Raw genomic sequence first — 18,903 nt, forward strand, 5'->3', positions numbered from 1 at the left:
ATGTTCAACCTGTATGAGTAAATTTACATGAGCTATGTGGCTTACATTTGCAGTTCATGCTATCAAATTATTTACTTAGTTAATTTATTTGTGTGAGCACACCATGAGCTAACAAGTGTGGAGGCCAGAGGACAATTGAGAGCCAGTTCTTTCCTCTCATCATGTGGCCTCTGAGGATTACACTCAGGTCAGCAGATTTGGAGACAGGTGGCTTAACCCTCTGAGTTGGCCTCTCATTCTTTTATTTATGCTTTAGCTATGGCTATCTGAAAGTATCTTTGTTGCTTTATCTGCGACTGCTGGCTACACCATCAGAGGTGCAGGACCTGCAGTATTTTGCTCATAGCTGTGTCCCAGTGTTTAGAGCACAGCCTGGTACAGAGAAGACACCTGTTAAAATGCTTAACAAATGATTGAGTGGACACCTGAAGATATGCATCTGAATGGCAGTGTCTTTCTACTGCAGGGGAAGGAATAAGGCATATTAAAAACCCTTCTCTTGGATCATTCTTTTCCTTAACCTCCTCAATTGAGTTTTAAGTTTGTTGAAGTGGGGCTTTGTGGTTCTTGGATATAACTTCTTTCTGACTTGCAAAAATATCGATGATGATAAAGTCATACATTTGACTTAATACCTGATAGAAATGGTACAAGTTATTCAAGATTTCCTTCATAACATCTAAGGTAAGAACTCTTGTTCTCATTTTAAGAGGAGACATAAGCTTTGTAAAAATAACTTGTTAGCTGGCCCTGAGACCACCCACATGGTTGGTGTGCATGTGTAAATCCAGGTTGCATCACAGGGCACACACCCTGAGTCACCACTCTCACAGTCCAACATCTGCTCCATCCTTTAAGAACACTGAATACTGCTAAACATCTGCTCAGCATAAGAAAAGAACAACATCAACAGTAAAAACTAAAATTATGGTGGCACTTGATGCCCCCCCCCCCCCCAGACAACATGTGAATTACGTCTCAGAGGGCCCTGACACCAAAATTATCTGTGTTTAGTTGGGTCCTACCTGACTTCCAGATGCAAGACAAGCAAGCATCGGTCAGCCATATCCTGGAAGGACTTGGCAAGCTCACTCAGCGTCTGCATGATCTGCTCAGACACTGGGGGGAGGTCCATGTTCACGTGGCTCTCTTGAGCAGGGGAAAGCACTAGAAGAAAAGACAAAGCAATCATTTCATTAGGTACCTACAGGTTTTCCTGGATGATAAAGTATGACTTTATCATCATTATCTAGTCATCTTGCTGTTTTCAATACTTTGGCAGCATTAGAAGTCTAAGGTACGCTAGACTCTTGTTTTTACTTCTTTTATTTATTTTACTTATTATTATCGCTGTGTGTGTTGCTATGTATAAGTAGGAATCCATGTTTCTGTGTGCCACCATGTGTGTGGTGGTCAGAGGTAAACACAGTTCATTTTCTTTTTTCATTATAGGTTTTGGGATCAAACTGAGGTTGTCAGGCCTATACAGAAAGTGCCACTCCCCACTGAGGCAGCTCACCAGTGTTCTTCCTTACTCAGTCCCTTGCTTCAATCAATTTACCGAAAAGAAGCAGCTTTAGAGCTTGTATGGCCTGCACATGCAACCTGTGTCTCCTGTCTATTTTTCAAGTTGCTGTTCAGCTTCAGGCTGCACACTCACAGTAACCCTTGTGAAGGGCAAACAAGCAGCTCTGAGCCCGCTGGCCACACATCTGAAACACCTGAGCTGACAAAACCCCTGGATCATTCTTCAATAACACCAAGAATCTTACTGGCACCAATTCTACTCAGCTCCACAGTCATTCTCAGGCATGTCAGAACTAAGTAGTGAAGATACCTCTTTGACCTCTCTGAAGTCTTTCCCCATTCTTTAATCACCTCAAATGACTGGACTAAATTGTTTCATAATTCTTAAACTCTATGGACAGAAGTGTTCCATCTGTTCTAGATCACTCCTGAAATGTCTCAGAATAAATATTGCAAACTAACCAGTCTGTAGGAAGTGATCACTTGGGCTGTTCTAGAGACTATGACACTTGTACTGAGGCTTAACATCTGGGGAGTGAAAGACAGTGAGGTGGTTGTGGGCCACATTTAATTCACATGTAACTTAAGAGCAATGCCAGGCCCTAACAGGGCGGTTTAGGAGAATAGTATAGCTACTTTCTCTAACTTTCCAAAGGACTTCATATCTTACTATAAAGATACTTATGCATTTATATTCTCTGCTGGCATATTTGCAAAATCCAGCAAATAGAATCAATCTAATGTTTACTAAATGGATGAGTAGATAATGAAAAATGGGATGAATTACACGGAATATTATTCAGCCACAAAGAAAATGAAATTATGAAGTCCACAGGTAAATGAACGGAGTTGGAAATAATCACTCTGAGTGAGGAAACTCAGATCCAGAAAGACAACTGCCACACACTCCCTCTCACATGTATGTGTGAGCTTTCAATCTTTAGGTATACATGTTTATACTGGAGAATGCACAGAAGTTGGGAAGCTAGCAAGGGGACATAAGGATATTTCAAAGAAAGGAGGGATAGAATGTGAATGATATAAAGGTAGGAAGGGGGAAAATGGAACAGGAGGGGCTAGGGTAGGAGCCAAGGGTAGAGAAGGGTGTATGGGGGAAGGACTGGAAACATAATATGGGAACCTACTAATACGTAAGTTTTCTCTCTCTCTCTCTCTCTCTCTCTCTCTCTCTCTCTCTCTCTCTCTCTCTCTTGTAAATGAATTAACCTATAACAAGGGGACAGGATTGATATGTCTGTTTGATACCAAAGAAGGCGCGGCTAGATGGCTGCCAGAAAGATTGGCGAAACAGATACCTCCACAAAGCCAGACCCAACTGTAGATAAAATGGATAACAATTGAAATCCAGGGAAGAGAAATCTCCCTGAGAATTCCCTTCTTTTTCCTTTCCAGATAAAAATGAGCCACCCATGGTATCTGCTGTTGGAAGTTCTGATCCTGATGCAGGCCTCGGGACTTGTACTACTCAGAACCTTGACGGGCCATTGACAAGGACATTGAACAGCTAGAGATTGGCATCAGAGAAAAATCTCTCATCCGCTTTTCCTTCAGCAAGGGGGCCTCTGTGCCACCCCAAGGAGGAATGTTGTTTTTATACTGACTAAACTGGGGTAGTTAGAGATAGTGTGGTCAAGATCAGAAAGAGATTAGAATGTCAGAAGAAACAGTGAGAACAAGAAAGAGTAGTTTTCTGCCTCTCCTTGGCTTACTACCCTTCTCCCTTCCATCCTGGGCCCTGTGATCAGTTCCCCTTGCCTTTCGGCTTTTCACCCGTGGGCCTTTAACAGACTCACTGGCTTTATAAAACAACAAATTGACTCCTTGGCATCTAAACCCCTAAAAGACTTGATTCGGCTGATAGAGGCTTGGCTGAGCCTTGCGTTGACACATCTCCTTTAGGAGTTGCATAGAACTCAGATCTATGCACGTTGGTTCGGCATGGCATGGACACAACGTGGGTACCTGCAAGGGGTGCGTGACAAGGTACCGCAGGGGGAGGACCCAAATTGTCCGCTTCTGAGTCCCCTGAAAAGCAAACCTGATTGCATAGAGGTTGGTGTTGATTTCTTGTGTCTCAAAGCAGCCAACTAGGACTCTCAATATCCTACATGGCCCATGAGATAAATAACCCTCTCCTCCCCAAAAAGACACGATTACAAATGATACTGGGAGGATCAGGTCAATGCTTTCCCCCTCTGGTCAATGAGATTTATCTGCCAATGAGATTTCTTAATGTCCGCATTTGCCTGCCAGCCTCGTTTAAAATTGTTAAAATTGTTAAAAGGGAGCAGATGCCTGGAGCCAAACTCAGGAAATTACCTGCTGTTTTAGAAAATCAAGTACAAGGTTAAGAAAGGACATTCACAGGTCTCAGGTCCCAGGAACCTAAAGAACGTCTGGCATTTCCTTGGAGCAGATTATGACAGTGGGATGGTCTAGGGTGCTAAGATTATGATAGTGGGATGGTCTAGGGTGATAAGATTGACAGTGGGAAGGTCTTAGACAGTAAGGATTCCATAGTAGGATAGCCCTAAACAATGACCCTCGCCCAACCTTCCCGGTTTGCTGTGTCTTTATAACCTGCCCCCAAAATTAAAGTTTCAGAGCTTGATCAGAACCCAGACTTGCTCTCATTCTTTGTGTCTCTTGTCCTTTCATTCCTTCGCCCCCTTCCCTAAGGTCTCGTCGAATCCCCGCGGGCCGGGGCACTGCACAAGACACTGCATATGAATTATAGGGCATGGAAAACTCAAGCTAATAATTACCTGGGTGTTTCTTCCCTACTAGCTTGGACTCGTAGTACTGGAAGGTTCTATGAATGCTATGAGACAAGAAATGTCATCAACAGTCTCACCCAGTGAACCTTGTAAGCTGTAATAATGAGTGGTCTGGCAAGATGTATACAACAGTATAATACCCATCCTATAAGATGGTCCTCATTTCTAGTACCATTAACTGGGTCAAAAATTTATGGCTGGCCAAGTCACAGGCCTACTACTACTACTATATTTATTATTCTGATAAATCCACATAGTAATAAATGTCTCTAAGTTTTTATCTTTGTGCCCAAAGATGGATTCCCTGATCAATCCACAATAGAGACGCTTCCTTTTACAGAAGATGGTGATTAATACAAAGAACCACAACTGGCCAACATGCCACGCCTGTGGAGTACTCAGTTCTAAATGTTAGTATGTTTTTGCTTCTCTGTCTGAAAACTCTTTTCTCTGCCAGAGGGCTTGGGTCTTCTGGAAGAAGGTATTCCTGGACTTGGGGCTCACAGGATCTGCTGAGAGACCACTAACTCTGGAAACACAAAGTCATTAAGTGCCCAAGCAGTGTTGAAATGGAACATCTATATCATATCCTTTCTATAAAGGTTTGAAGATCACTGGGGAAGAGGGTGTGGAGGACGTGAGAGTCAGAGGGATTAGATGTCTGCAGTGGAACAGTGTTTGCTGGGCAAGGCCGCATAGCTGCACACATGAACTCAGTATCTAGAACTGTATCCACAAGACTTGGACAGGTTTAAGTCAGCCAAAACTCTAGAAATGGATAGGAGAGGCGCTTGTGAAGTTCCACCTGTATCTGAAGAGTTACTGGTAGCTGATGGCTGTTGGGGGGAGGGAAAGTCAGTTTTCTTAGGGTGTGTGGGCTCTGAGTAACTACTCATCCTTCAGTAGATAGTCTTATACCTAGCACATACAGGCAGAACTAACTAGACTAAGAGTATTAAAACTCTTAAAAAGAAAGTAGAATGCACATCAAGATGTGTGTGTGTGTGTGTGTGTGTGTGTGTGTGTGTGTGTGTGTGTGTGTGTGTAGGGGGGATGGTGGTGGGGATAAGGGAAGAGTTGGAGGGTGGATTTTATCCAAACAAGTTTGTGTGTGTGTGTGTAGTAGTAGTAAATAAAATATTAAAACATTTGAATAGATTCCTTAGGAAAACACTGACCAGTTGAAGTACGAGTTCTGTTATTTAAGCTTCTTATGGTTTCTTGGAGATCACCAACAATAATTTGGTCATACTAGTCAAGACTTCTTTTATTCTCAGAACTCTTGACTGCTGTACTTGCGTCCTGCTTCTAGCATGTTGCCAGAATAAATTTTTTCAAATATCTCTGCCTTAGTATCTTGTGTAAAGTAGGGACAACTATGTCACATAGTGGTAAATGGGTTGACATAGGAAAATATTGGCACACAAAGCTTTCTTAACATTCATATAAATCAGAGACACAGTCATTATTCTCCTTTAGTCATTTATTTGTCCCAGTTAAAGCTTAATAATTGCAGCCAGAAACAATCCCATCTATCTCAAAATTCAGTTTTCAGTCATCTATACGTTTTGCCTCTTTGGCAGAGAAGCCTTTCCTTGGCTAGAGTACATAGGCCCCTTGCAAAAAGGGCTGTATGGGCTTGGAGCCTGGCATAGGACCCACTGAGACATCACTAACTCACTTTATAGGGTAGGAGTCAACATGGCCCAAGTAGTATGTATTGTGATTATGTCTTTTCCTGGACTATCAAGCCCAAGTGAGGGCCAGAAATGTGATCCAGGCATGTAACCTTTAAGGCTAAAGTTCCTTTGGGAATCGGGTTCTAAGAAATTACAACAGTGTGGCGCAGGCACAAACAAGTGAGCCATATTCAAGGGAACTGACCTGGAAGGGGAAGAATATAGTGGTGTAGATTTAAAATTCTAATAATCCCTGCACTATTCTAGCTGTTCACAAACTCGCTCTGCTGGAGAGTGGACATAAAACACTGCATTTCCTCTCAAATGATAATATTATTCATGTTGTTTTATGGCAAGGCAACATCATTGCCATCATAATGTTTCATGTGGCAGGCTAGATGAAAGCAACTTTAAGTAACATTATTATATTTCAAAGCACTTTAGGGCTTTTAAGGCTCTGAATTCCTTTCCTTTGTGACACAAAGTCTGGTCCACAGAACTATCTGTATTCATCAATGAGAAGAGGTAGAGATTACTCTGATATTATACACATAGTTTTAAGCTCCAAAATATTATAACTGACCAAATATTATTAAAAATATTTTGGGTAGAATTCATTAAAAAGCCAGAGGTTCTCCTTTTTTGTTATACAAATAAATAATTTCACTATGTGAAAATCGACCATTCACAAAGTATGAAAAATAAAAGAAATAAATAAAAAAAAACCCAAACCCCAAATAGAACAGGCAAATGGCAGGTTCATCTGCCAAGTAAAGCTTGAAATGGCCATGGCAGGACAGTGTGGAGGCATGGCAAGCTGTGCATTCTGTCTGACTGGAAGTTATAGCAAAACTATGACATGGTATTAACGTAACATGATAACGTATGCCTAGAGCTTCCCTGAAAAGCTGGCTTATAAATTCCTGAAGGCTTCCTGAAGTTTATGAAGCTTTCTTAAATAAGAAGGCATGTATTGATCAAAAAAAAAATGCTGAGCGTGGCAAAGACAGCATAGAAGAATTAACTGGTTCTTAAATGTCAAGTGGCAGTGTTGATAGATTCTATTTACAGGCAGGAAATGAGGTTATTGGACACACATGCCTCACACCACACCCTGTACCTATACACACCATACTCACACACTCATCTATCCACCCATCTTACACACTCACCCATTCACCCATTTCATACCTACATAACACACACACACACACACACACACACACACACCTCTGCACATACTCTTCTGGAGACTAAGTGATTATGTATCTGTCGTAGAGGCTGCTCTCCATTCTGCCACAGCCCCATGTGTACTGAACTTTTAAAATGTTAGTGATTGATCACCTCTTTAAGACATGCACTCTGAGCAGCTATTCTAACCCTGGGAAAGGCTGACATCTGATCATTCATAATATGACCACTATATTATGTAAGTATGGATCTTTTAAGATTCCTAGCTCACCCTCATGTTGAGGTAACTGGAGCTCTCTCTATCAAATCTATTGGTCTAACAGGAGGAAGATGAACCTTGTGATCTCAAATAGAAATAGCTTTTATTTTGCAGAGACAATAGACAAGGCAATCTTATCTCCAATCTTCACTCTAGTGAACATAGGAAATGTTCACTATCTGCAGCCATGGGGTTGCAGAAAGAAGTGGCCTTGTGTCACAGTCTGGTAAACCTTCAAGCAGACTTCTGTGGAGCCCCTCAGAGAATGCTGAGTTTTGTGATAAAAGAAGCAGGCTGAGGCTGCGACCACTCCTTTCTCCACTACTCTTCCTTTTCCTGCAGTGGGAAGTAAAGGTCAAGAATCAGGTAGGTGCTAGTCTTACTGTTTAGCTATTGGCCAGCCCCACACTGCTGACTCCAGACTTCCAGCCCTATTAGGAAAACAAAGGCCCTCTCAAAGCCCTGGAATGGAAAAGAGTAATAGCCTCAGGGTGAGTGAGGTTTGGAGTCACAGCCAGTCACAAGCTTCTCTTTTTCCTGCCCTCTCCTATGCTTGGTTTGCTAGATACCTGCTACTCAGTCTTAACTCTGGAATCGCTTCACTTTCCCCTTTGAAGGCCCTCAGCATGGATCACAGAGCTGAAGCCTTGAGTCACCCTTTCACTACAAGATGCAATTCTCTTGAGTCCTCTTCTTTTGTTCTAACTGTCCTAACGCTCTCTTTAGCCCTGGGCTAGTTTTATAACTCACTGACAGGAAAACAAAAACCGAAGAGCAGATCATTGCCAACAGGAAGTTTTTGAGTCTAATATCAAAAAAGTTTTCCAAAAGCCGATGGTAAGGGCATATTGAAAAGTGGAGATGGCCCAATTAGAAGCTTCACCTCCTATAGACTAGCATTCATGGTGCTGGAAGGTACCCTGAATGCAACTGAGAAGAAAGGTAAATCATCAATATTACCCAGCCACAAACCCTGCAAGCCACAACAGTGACCTGGCTGCAAGATGTACTGGTATAATAGCAACATAAGCATATGGCAGTGGTCAACCACTTTTTGACTGGATTTAAGGCCCACTGCATGGACAGCATCCATACCCGACACTGCTAACATGGCCAAGACGCTGAGACAATAGGTCGTGGGCATAGAGGAAAACCTAACACTATTATTCTGCAAGTATAAATAAATGGCTTCTAGTGACACACTGCTCGACTCATAGACCAGTGCCTCACTCAGCCTTCAGTAGAGAAGCTTCTTCTTGCTGTAAATGGAAACTAACCCAGACATCCATAATTGACAATGTTCAAAAGATGAACAACTTTGGAGCACTTAGAGAGAGAACATAACGCTGAGTGGGTAGGGACGTGGGGATGATCTAGGAGGAGATGGAAGAGAGGGAAAAGATAATCAAAATATACCGTATGTATTTTTAAAGTAAAATGCTTCCACACCACTTTGCCATTCTTTGCCAGGCAGCTACCCTCTCTTAGTAACACCACACTCAAGTTACTCTCCTCCAGCCCTTATGACTTTCTCCCATAAGATCTCAGATTTTTGTTTTCTCTACAGTCCTGTGTCCCACTAATGCCTCAGTGTGCCATGACTGGATTTCTACTTTCACTACGGTATTAAAAATTATTCTGATATCTATTTATAAAATTTAAATTTCCAAATGCACAGGATAGTCTCCAATGCTAATGCCGTATAAGCTTTCTGCTACATAGTGTACCACTGGCCATTTCCATCTACTTTGGCTGACGTCACTTCATCTCCTGGATGCTCTGCATTCCCTTCCTTCAGCTATAACTGCCAGGGCTGCCTGGGACCGTTCTGCCCTATCAGTCTCCCTTAGTTCCATGGAGTGTGGGTGTGCTCATGCATTTTAACACCTCTTCTACTGTTTAAGAATTCATAAGTTCATGGCTTTAAAACTTCATTAACTCTTTATAAAAAACCTTTCTGTCCCTGTACATCCCACAGGCATCTCAAAACCAAACACATTATTGTTCCTTGTAAAATTTATTTAAATTACCTTCCTACCAGTGAAATCCACACTAGATTATCTTTGACTTTTTCTTTTTTCATTAAAGGTCAATTTTTGCTTATACTAGTTAGCATATATTTTTCTAATATTTATTTTCTCTTTTCTATACCAAGTGCTACTTCTTTGGTTTAGACTTCTTCTCATCCATGGATCCTCTAACCAATGTCTCTGCTTCTTGCTTGACCTTTCAAATCTAACAAAACCTGAGGTAGATAGAGCTAATTACCTGAAACATAAGTATGGTTCATTACAATTTTTTCATTATAACACTTTCCAGTGCTTGTGGGTTCAAGCATGGGCTTTGTAGCCAGGCTTTCATTGCCTGCTGTCTTTTCTGGGGATCACAGAGCTCTTCATTCCAGGCAATGTTCTACCAATAAGCTGTACCACCAATCTCTATGATTTATCTCAGTAAAACATTCTGGTTCTTCTCAAATGTGTATGATTTGCTCTTCTGTAGTTCATCCCTTCCCTAAATCTTACCTTTTGACCTCCACACTTTAAAGCAAATCTCTTAATTCTATCATGAGGTTATATCATTCAATACTTATGGTGGTTTTTATACTTTTTAAAACATTACTCATTCATCTGAGGGCATAGCCAGGGACTTATTTATATTTTTCTCCATCCAACTCTAGTAGAACAGTTATCAAATCCCATTCATCTGACTGTTAATCAACTGATTATTTATTATTAGCTTGTCTCTCAACCAAATCACTAACTCCTTTAGGGCAAGAATCACATATTTTCCATAATTGGTCAGGGGAATAACTGGAGGCATTATATAATTCAATAATGCCCTTTTAGTTAAATTGAAATAGTGATTTTAATTGACTAGCACAACACAACAAAGAATGCGCATAATAATCAATTGTAAAGATCGGGAAAAGAAAGAACAACTCACAATTTACTATTCTATTCTTTCTTAGTTTTCTGGGTACAATATGGGATGAGAATGGGGATGAGGAAGTCGTTTGTTATAGCTGGTTTTCTGGGCTGTTCAGTAATCTTACAGATATAAAGTTTACTGCAGTTCTAGTTAACTCCTAGAGCTCATGAACTTTCCCTGTAGGCAGTGTTGCTTCTTGGAGCCTTTTTATTTTTAGAACTAGTCAGTCCACCTTGGTACAACAGAGATTTGGTTCCCTATTTTTCTATTGACATAAAATCCTTGGCATGTCAAATACTCTGAATCTCTCAAGGAAAGCCAACACACTAACTGTCATGGAGAAGCAATCAGTTGAGAGCATTAGGATGTCTCAAGTGGCTCCACAGCCCAACATTAACCAGACTGAAATCTGTTTAGGTCTTAAAAATTAGTCAAAATTGGACTCATTCACACCCAGAAGAGCATCTGTTTTCAAGGATGCAGCTGCTACCCTTTCAGTGGCAACTTACTGTGACTTCTTTAATTGATTCATATGAGGATGTCCTTGTACATCTGCAATATTATTTAAAATTGTTACAATATTAGCTTAGGCTGCTATCAGCTGTCAAGAAAGTGATAAATTGAAAAAGGAGAGATAGTTATCATGGCAGGAAAAGAAAGGTTAACCCTGTAAATTCAAATATTATAGAGGATAGAAAAAGACACTGAAGAATGATCTCAGGAGACTTCTCATTGGGAACATTTTAGGAGATCAAATTTTGGTAGAGTAATTATTTCTGAATCCTATTCTTATGTGTACAGAGATGACAGCCGCCACATAATGATCTCTGTTCTCACCTGAGATCAAATTACTTAATTTCCAATCTTCAGTTTTCCTATTTAGAAAATTGTGGCAATTACATCTTCCTTACTCTGAGAGTAATATGTTATTAGGCCTTGTAAATAATTTTGAAATCCTTTGATAGTGTTATCACACTGAACAGTTTAGAAAAAATAAATATAGGAATGATGACAAGGTGTGTGAAATTAAGAAGTCACAGAGCTAACAGAGTCAGTGGGGATGGTGACAGCAGTCCCTCCATCTAACTTTCTTCCTGTCTTCAGATGCCTATGTAACATGCTACCACTGAGCCAAGCACTGACCGTCGATTTTAAACAGTCAACTATTCACAGCTCCAAGTTAGACTCCACAGCAGCTAGCTCTACCCCTGTCTTTATAGTATCTGTACCACTGCCATACTTTTTATCCATGCCCTTGGGATACTTGCTCATCTTCCTCTATTCCCATGCTTTGGGCACTGTAGGCACTTATAACTGTTAAGCAATCTGGTTATTTACAAAGCTTCTAGTCTCTGAAATATGCCAGGAATCTTCACTGGATCAGATATCTCTTGTTCTATTACCTTCAACTTTTATTAAGAAAAAGTGATGCTAATTATTCTAAATGGAAATTTCTCAGCAATATTTTACGCATGTGTTTACATGTGTGTTCAGGTATGGAGGTTGGAGGACAACCTTGGGTGTCTTCTTCAGGAATACTGACTACTTATGGAGTCTCTCATTGGCTAGGAGTTCACTGATTAAGCTAGACTGCTTGGCCAGTGAGCCCCAGGGCTCCTTCTGGTTACTTCTCTGCAGAACTGGGTTGCCCAACATTTTTATGTAGGTTCCAGCGATTGAATTCTGTCTTTCATGACTGTGAGGTAAACACTTTACTGACTATGGATTACTCTTTTATGATACGTGTATTTTTCCACATCTAGGTATACATAGGTACCTTCTCCACTATTATAAATTCATTTATCAGCAAGAATATAATGATTTACTTTTGTTCTTTCTGTTTTTAAGATAATGTCTTGTTAAATATCCCTAGGTGGCTGGAGTTCACTGTGTAGACCAGGCTGAACTCACTTTGCAGTAATCTTCCCGCCGCTGTCCCCTGAGTGCTTGGATTACAGGTATGCACCACAATTCCTGATTCATTTTGTTCATTTATTTAGCTATTCTTTCCTAAACTTCCAAATCACCTCCTTTCTAGTTTTTTTGGTGTTCATTTCCTTCAAGGGTGCTTTCTGACGCAGGGTCAAAGTCTTACCTTTGAACATGGCACTTGGTATGGAGCTGAAGATGGTCTTGAGCTTCCTGTTTCTGCCTTCCACATCCTAGGGTAACAGATGCGCACACTACAATAGGCCTGAATAACCTAGTTATTTTTGTCTCAAAAATTATCTTAAAACTTAAACCTGTCTCGTTCTCTCCTAACATTTTAAGGTGCTCTGTGATTTGGGGTTAAGGAACTAAGTTGGCCTCACTAAATTGGCATGTCTTTTTAGTAGATGATGAGGTTTTCCTGGTTTCTTTTTGTTATTGTTTTTTTTTTTTTTTTTCAGCCAAGCCTTCAGAAAGATTATTACTCCTCTTTATAGAAAAAAGTGGAAAAATCAATCTTAATGTTTCACCCAAGGGTGAAAGAGGCTGAGGTCTGCACCGTCAATCACATGCTATAAACATCATGTGTCCACACTGGTTTACACTGCACGCAGATAGAACCCTCAAGCTAACTGCTGCAGGACCTAGAGCTTGCTCAAACTTGTAACCATCAAGCAGTAGTTTATGAGTATTGAATACCTCTCCACAGAGCCCTGCCATGTGTGTTGTGTACTGTGAACACAAAGTTGACCTCATCCCATGGTAGCCCAGGGGAACAACAATTCATTTTTAACTTGACTCTTCTGAACTTTTTTAACTTTTACTCTTCTGAAGGCCTTGTGTGAGTCCCCTTTGTTCTTTCTGTGTAGCTCTTTCTGTATGGACTAATTCTTCATTCAGATGTTCATACTCCTGGAACTTTGGTTTCCTTCCCTGAAACAGAATGATGAGCCAAACCAATGAACTATTAGGAAGATGGGAGGCTAAAAAATCATCATAAAGATGTTTTTGATTTTGGGAGTTTTTTTTTGTTGGTGGTGTATGTTTTGTGTTTCTTTTTAAGGAAAGGTCCCTGTGCCATCTAGTCTCAGGTTCTTGGTCACGCAAGCAGTGGTGGGTATGTGGTCCATCTGCCAGTGGAGCCTTAAGCACATCAGACATTGGTTGGCCACTCCCACCATTGCATTAGCATCCTTGCAGGCAGGGCATCACTGTATACCAAACGATCAAACATATTTCTTAAAGTTTATCACCTACAAATATTCATGAAAGCCTTAGGGCATGATTAATTCACTGTGCAAATTAGAACATTAGGCTCATTTGCAAGTGGCGAAACAGAGAACAACAGTATGTTTCCCTCATACACAGACCAATGGCAAACACAAATGGAGACAGAGTGAAGGGGCCTCATAGCCCATGTGGGTCCTCATTGAATGCTTTACAGTTTGCCTTTTCCATGGGATTCCTTCCAAGCAAATGTGTCACTCATAATTTGGGCTTGAAATAGGAAATAATCATTACTTTTATAATTGGCAGCAGGAAAATCTCATTTTTATCATTGTGTCCTCAGTTAATAATGTGGTTCCTGGAACAAGAAAGTATTAAGTACATTGAATACCCTTGGAAAGACCTGAGTTCAAATTCTCACTGTATCGTATTGCATTTGATCATCTTCTCCATACCAGATTCTTCATTTGTGAGAAAAGGATGATCACCATCCTCACAGGATTCTGAAGATTAAATAGGAAAATTCATAAAAGGCTGGAACTGTTTAATGCACAGCACTTAGTCAAGACCATTAGTACTCCTGTGACTAATACTACCATTTACCTGGACTAATGGGTTCCCTCCAGAGTTATGTATACATTGGAGCATCTGGCCAGCTTGACACTTGATGCTAAAACTGGAGAATGACTATGACTGCAGGGAACAGCTAGCAGAAGCCTAGAAACTTGGTCCTCAGATGCCTTCCTAAGATTAAGACAATGTGCAGATCCCTGGTTTACTGAAGACAGAGTTGTCCCTGCCATCGGACACACAGATGTCACTGTGGCTAGCTATATCTGTGGCAGAGGCTCCTCTGTTGCATCAGAGGTCAGGAATGCAGAGAAAGTTAACCCGCTGATATAGAGCAGAGCGGCCTTAATCTTGCTGTTATCTCTCTTTAGTGAGGACAAGTGTGGCTACCTCTTTGGCACGTGGTAATGATTACAGCTGCATCCTTCCTGTCAACCTCCCATGTGTTAGCCATATGTGCTAGCCATACAAATATAAAATAATGCCTTCTGAAAGTTAACACTGTATGAGCACACGTCTGTCTTTATACTTTAGTAACACATGGATATTGTTCACCTCTTCATTCCTATATCATCCCTAGAATAATTCACAATCCCTGTGCATGTTTCCACAATCAACTTACTTAGAATCCTAATCTTACCATTCTGTGTTGATATCCTTCATGAAGAAGCAGTTGTTTATCAGCTGATTTATATAATTACAAGTTATTCTCAAGGGGCCAGAGAGTCAGCTTGGTGGTTAAGTGATTGTTCTCTGGGAGGACCCAAGTTTGATTTCCAGCATCCACAGGGTTGCTCACAACCATTTTCAACTCCAATTCTAGGGGATATAATGCCCTCTGCTGGCCTCCACAGGTATGAGGCATACAAGTAGTACAGAGCTATAAACACAGGCAAAACACTCAGACATAAAAAAATAAAACTAACAAATCTTTGTTTGTTTGTTTTTGCTTTTCAGGACATGGTTTCTCTGTATAGTCCTGGATATCCTGGAACTAACTCTGTAGACCAGGCTGGCTTTGTACTCAAGAGATTCACCTGCCTTTGCTTCCCAAGTGCTGGAATTAAACATGTATACCACCACTGTTTGGCAAAAATAAATAAATATTTAAAAAAATACTCTCTCAAAATCTAGGTAAATTTGTCAAACAATATATGAGTGGTTTTTCTCCCCCCCCCCCTTTTTCTAGAGACAGGTTGTCTCTATGTAGCCCTAGCTTTCTAGAACTCACTATCTTAGCCAGGCAGATGTTGGATCCACAAAGACGTTCTTCCTCTGCCTCCTGAGTGCTGGGATTAAGGGCATGTACTACCATACTCTGCATATGTGAATGTTCTTATACTTAGTTATAAACAAACTTTTGGGGGGCAGTATTTTCTAGAGTGGCCCAGAAAGCAGTGGTTAAATTCTGCATTCAAGCACTTACCTTGAACAAAATAGTTAAGGTTGTGAATGCAGGTGATTTTTTTTTTCAGTCATTATAAAGATTCAGTGAGATTCAAAAACACAGTAGCACTTAAAACAATGAAAAATGCATTAGTAAATGCTCAGTAACATAAGTCACCGCTGTTAAGCCTCCTGCTAGGCACCCAAGGAGACCTAGATTCCCAGATTCATCTCTAGTAAAGCCTCTGAGGGCTGGGGGCTTAGTTGTTCACAAGGCTGGTGGTTGGAAAAAAAATGATACAGAGATATCTTAAGGCATTTGTACTGGATAAAATCATGAATTTTGAAGTTAATTACAAAACTGTAAGAACAGTATGTTCAAGTCAACAAAGACGTGGAGGGAAAAGGGGACAAACAGTGGCAGAGCTGAATCATCTTTCTGTCTATAAGAAGGGGAGGGCAGCATCCCTGGAGCTGCTAAGTCAGCAGTAGAGAAGGAGCGTGCAGTCATGGTTTGAGGGCAGGCAAAGAATGACACTTGATGGCATCCGAGGAGGAGACAGAGTACCTGCTTCTCATTTTATTTTGAAGAATAACAATCCCAAGGAAAGTAATTTTCTTCATAAAAGACAGAATGTGTGCCTTACTCAAGCAGGAGCCAGTAAGTCATGTGCATATTTATATTCTGAACCAGTATTTATTTCATGACTATAGTTAATTCTCTTCTGCCAAAATGAGATGAGGCAAAGCATGGACGGGACTCTGTGTGGTACAGGTAAGGGGGACCACACACGAATCTGAATAGCCATTATTGACACCTGGGCAATTTTAACCTTGAAATGGCAGAAATTGTGCTAGTTTTCAACTAGAGAGAGAGAAATTGGGTTTTAAGTTATCTAATATGCACATAAAGGCAATGGTAAGTCATGTATTCTTTTAAGGTTTAAAAGGAGCTAAATGGAGTTACTGGGAGAGGCTTTATATAGTTGGTTACAGGAGCTTTGATCTCTCTCTTTCTCTCTGTATATGTGCACACACACACCCATGTGCATGTACCTGGAGGCCAAAAGTCGATGTCAAGTGTCTCTTGATCACTTTTCCCCTTAACTTTTGAGAGACTCTTACTGAACCTGACACTCAGTCACACTGAGCACCTTTTGGCCAGCTGGGTTGGCCAGAGAGCTCCAGAGATCCACTTGTCTCTGATGCACCTCTCTCCCAATCACACACATGACACATGGCCAGCTTTCTTTGTGTGTTTTTATGTGGGTGCAGGATCCCATGCTTGTGTGACAGGTACTTTAAGAACTGAGCGATCTTTCCAGCTCCAAGCCCAGCTACTATTTTATTTGTTTTGTTGGAAACATGCCTCCTTCCATAGTACCGTAGACTGAAAGTGAAGTGGGGAAATCCTCTTGCATATTTGCTGACAACACGACATCTTCCCCAGCTGCTCTCGTGGAAGCATAGGGTCGTTTTCCAACCTTTTGTGAGTAGGGTCTGGGATTTGGGTTCTGCCACTGAAACTGTTCCCCAAAGATGTGTAAGGCATAAAGTAAAGGAAAGCATCGTTCTCCCCTTGCAGGGCTAACAAGAGACGCTTTGGCAGCTAGCAGAGAAGAAGCCTGCAGCAGCTCCCACTGTAGACAGCTGCTTCCTCGATCTAGGTAGGCGGAACCCTGGGTTGCATTTCCTGATTTCCTGAACGATGACATCTACTTTCCTGGCTTTTTGCTTCCTTCCAACTGTTTTCTAAGCTCTCTCAGCAATTTTTAAAACATCTAATTTTTTTCTGGCTTGAAATAGCTAAACTGCTTTCTGTGTTAGTCACTGTGCCTTGATGAATGAAGATAACCTTCTAGTTGTGAGATATTTGTGAACAATGGCAAAATTTGGAACAGGAAAGAGTGGGATGAAGGGTCACTAAGAACTTCTGCCTTGGCAACGATAGTAAAGTACTTGCTGAGCACACACAAAGTCATGGGTTTGATGTGCAGCACCACGTAAGTCAGGCATGGTGGCACACACATGTAATTCCAGCACACGGGACACCGGAGTGGGAAGATCAAAAGTTAAGGTTATTTTTGGATATATGGTAAGTTTAAGGCCAGCTTGGGATATATGAAAACAAAAAACGTATTTCTAACCATGGACCTTGAAAAGGAAGACTGGTCATAAGCAAGCAGGTTTCGACTATGCTTTCTGTGTTGACAGTAAAGTGAGGATGAAGGATGAACATTTAAATTAGGCACAAGTGTCACAGGCAGATGGGGAGAGGCAGAACATAAATAATATTGATTGGAGATAGGGATCTGCTTTCCTCTTTTCCTTCATTGTTTTAATTACACGATCTCCCTTTTGGACAGTGTTTCACCTACATGATCCTTACCTTTTGGTATCTATTTAACACTCACAAATTAGGAGTTGTTGTCATTATCAGTAATACTTTGTACCATTTCTTTGGAAAAGAGATTCAGCCTTCCCTACAGAAAGTATTTTATAGAGGTACTTCTGCTTTCTAGTTTTATAGGAGACTGTGCCCAGAGTTTCTCTATTATTTCTAAATATACACCAGTTGAAGATGTAGCTTTGACAGACAGCTAGGTTGATACCATATGGGGACTATGAACACTGACATCAGCACGGGCATGGACAGGTGCAGCTTTAATATGCTGATTTCCTTGCTTTGGATATGTGCCCAGAAATGAGGTGCTGTATCAAATAAATGAGAGTTGCATATTTTTTAGACTTTTGAGGAAGCAACATACTAGCTGAAGTGATAAAGGCATATCTCTGTCTCTCTCACTCTCCACCCACTCAGGCTTTATTCAGTCATAAGGCAAGATGTCCTGTCCTCTGAGGCAAAACGAAAGGAACAGAAGGATGTTATGTTAAGTGAAATAAGCCAGACACAGAAAGGCCATGTGTTTTCTCTCATACTTGAAATCTAGAAAGATCAATGTGAACGTTAAATAGTAGTCATGAGAGGATGGGAGGGGGCTGAAGGGCTAGAGGGAGGCTGGACAATGGCATCAAGTGCTCATGTCACAGGAAGGTGAAAATGGTTCACAATGGTCTATTTTGTATTTTATGAAGATCTGGAAGAGGTCAGAGAGAAGTGCCAAATAGAAATAAAGGAGGTGGAACATGCTACCCAGACTAGACGTCTGTGCTTGTGTATGTTTATTAAAGTGTCACATGGTACCCTACAATATGTATGAATGTCATGCCAATCCCCAAAGATGCAGACCTCAACTAAATAGACTTCAGGATTACCCCCCACGGAGGTGCTGTAATGCATCTGTAAGATTTCCATACAACACTGGATGCACCTTCCAGTCAAGTAGCTTGTCCTTGAGGACACCAGGGATGCTGCAACTTCTGGTCCATGGCTTATAAACCAACC

The 18,903-nt window shown here is 41.0% G+C and overlaps 1 protein-coding gene across 2 annotated transcripts in view; it reads right to left on the minus strand.

Annotated features, from left to right (window-relative positions):
- Window positions 1-18,903, minus strand: part of Exoc4 (exocyst complex component 4) — a 711,678-nt gene that overhangs the window by 67,051 nt on the left and 625,724 nt on the right. For both annotated transcript variants that reach the window (XM_034519115.2, XM_076913572.1), the window contains exon 15: window positions 1,026-1,167. In XM_034519115.2, the coding sequence (XP_034375006.1) occupies window positions 1,026-1,167 (142 nt within the window). The remainder of the gene's footprint in view (window positions 1-1,025; window positions 1,168-18,903) is intronic.

This window comes from Arvicanthis niloticus, chromosome 15, assembly GCF_011762505.2.
Source record: "Arvicanthis niloticus isolate mArvNil1 chromosome 15, mArvNil1.pat.X, whole genome shotgun sequence".
NCBI classification, from domain to species: domain Eukaryota; kingdom Metazoa; phylum Chordata; class Mammalia; order Rodentia; family Muridae; genus Arvicanthis; species Arvicanthis niloticus.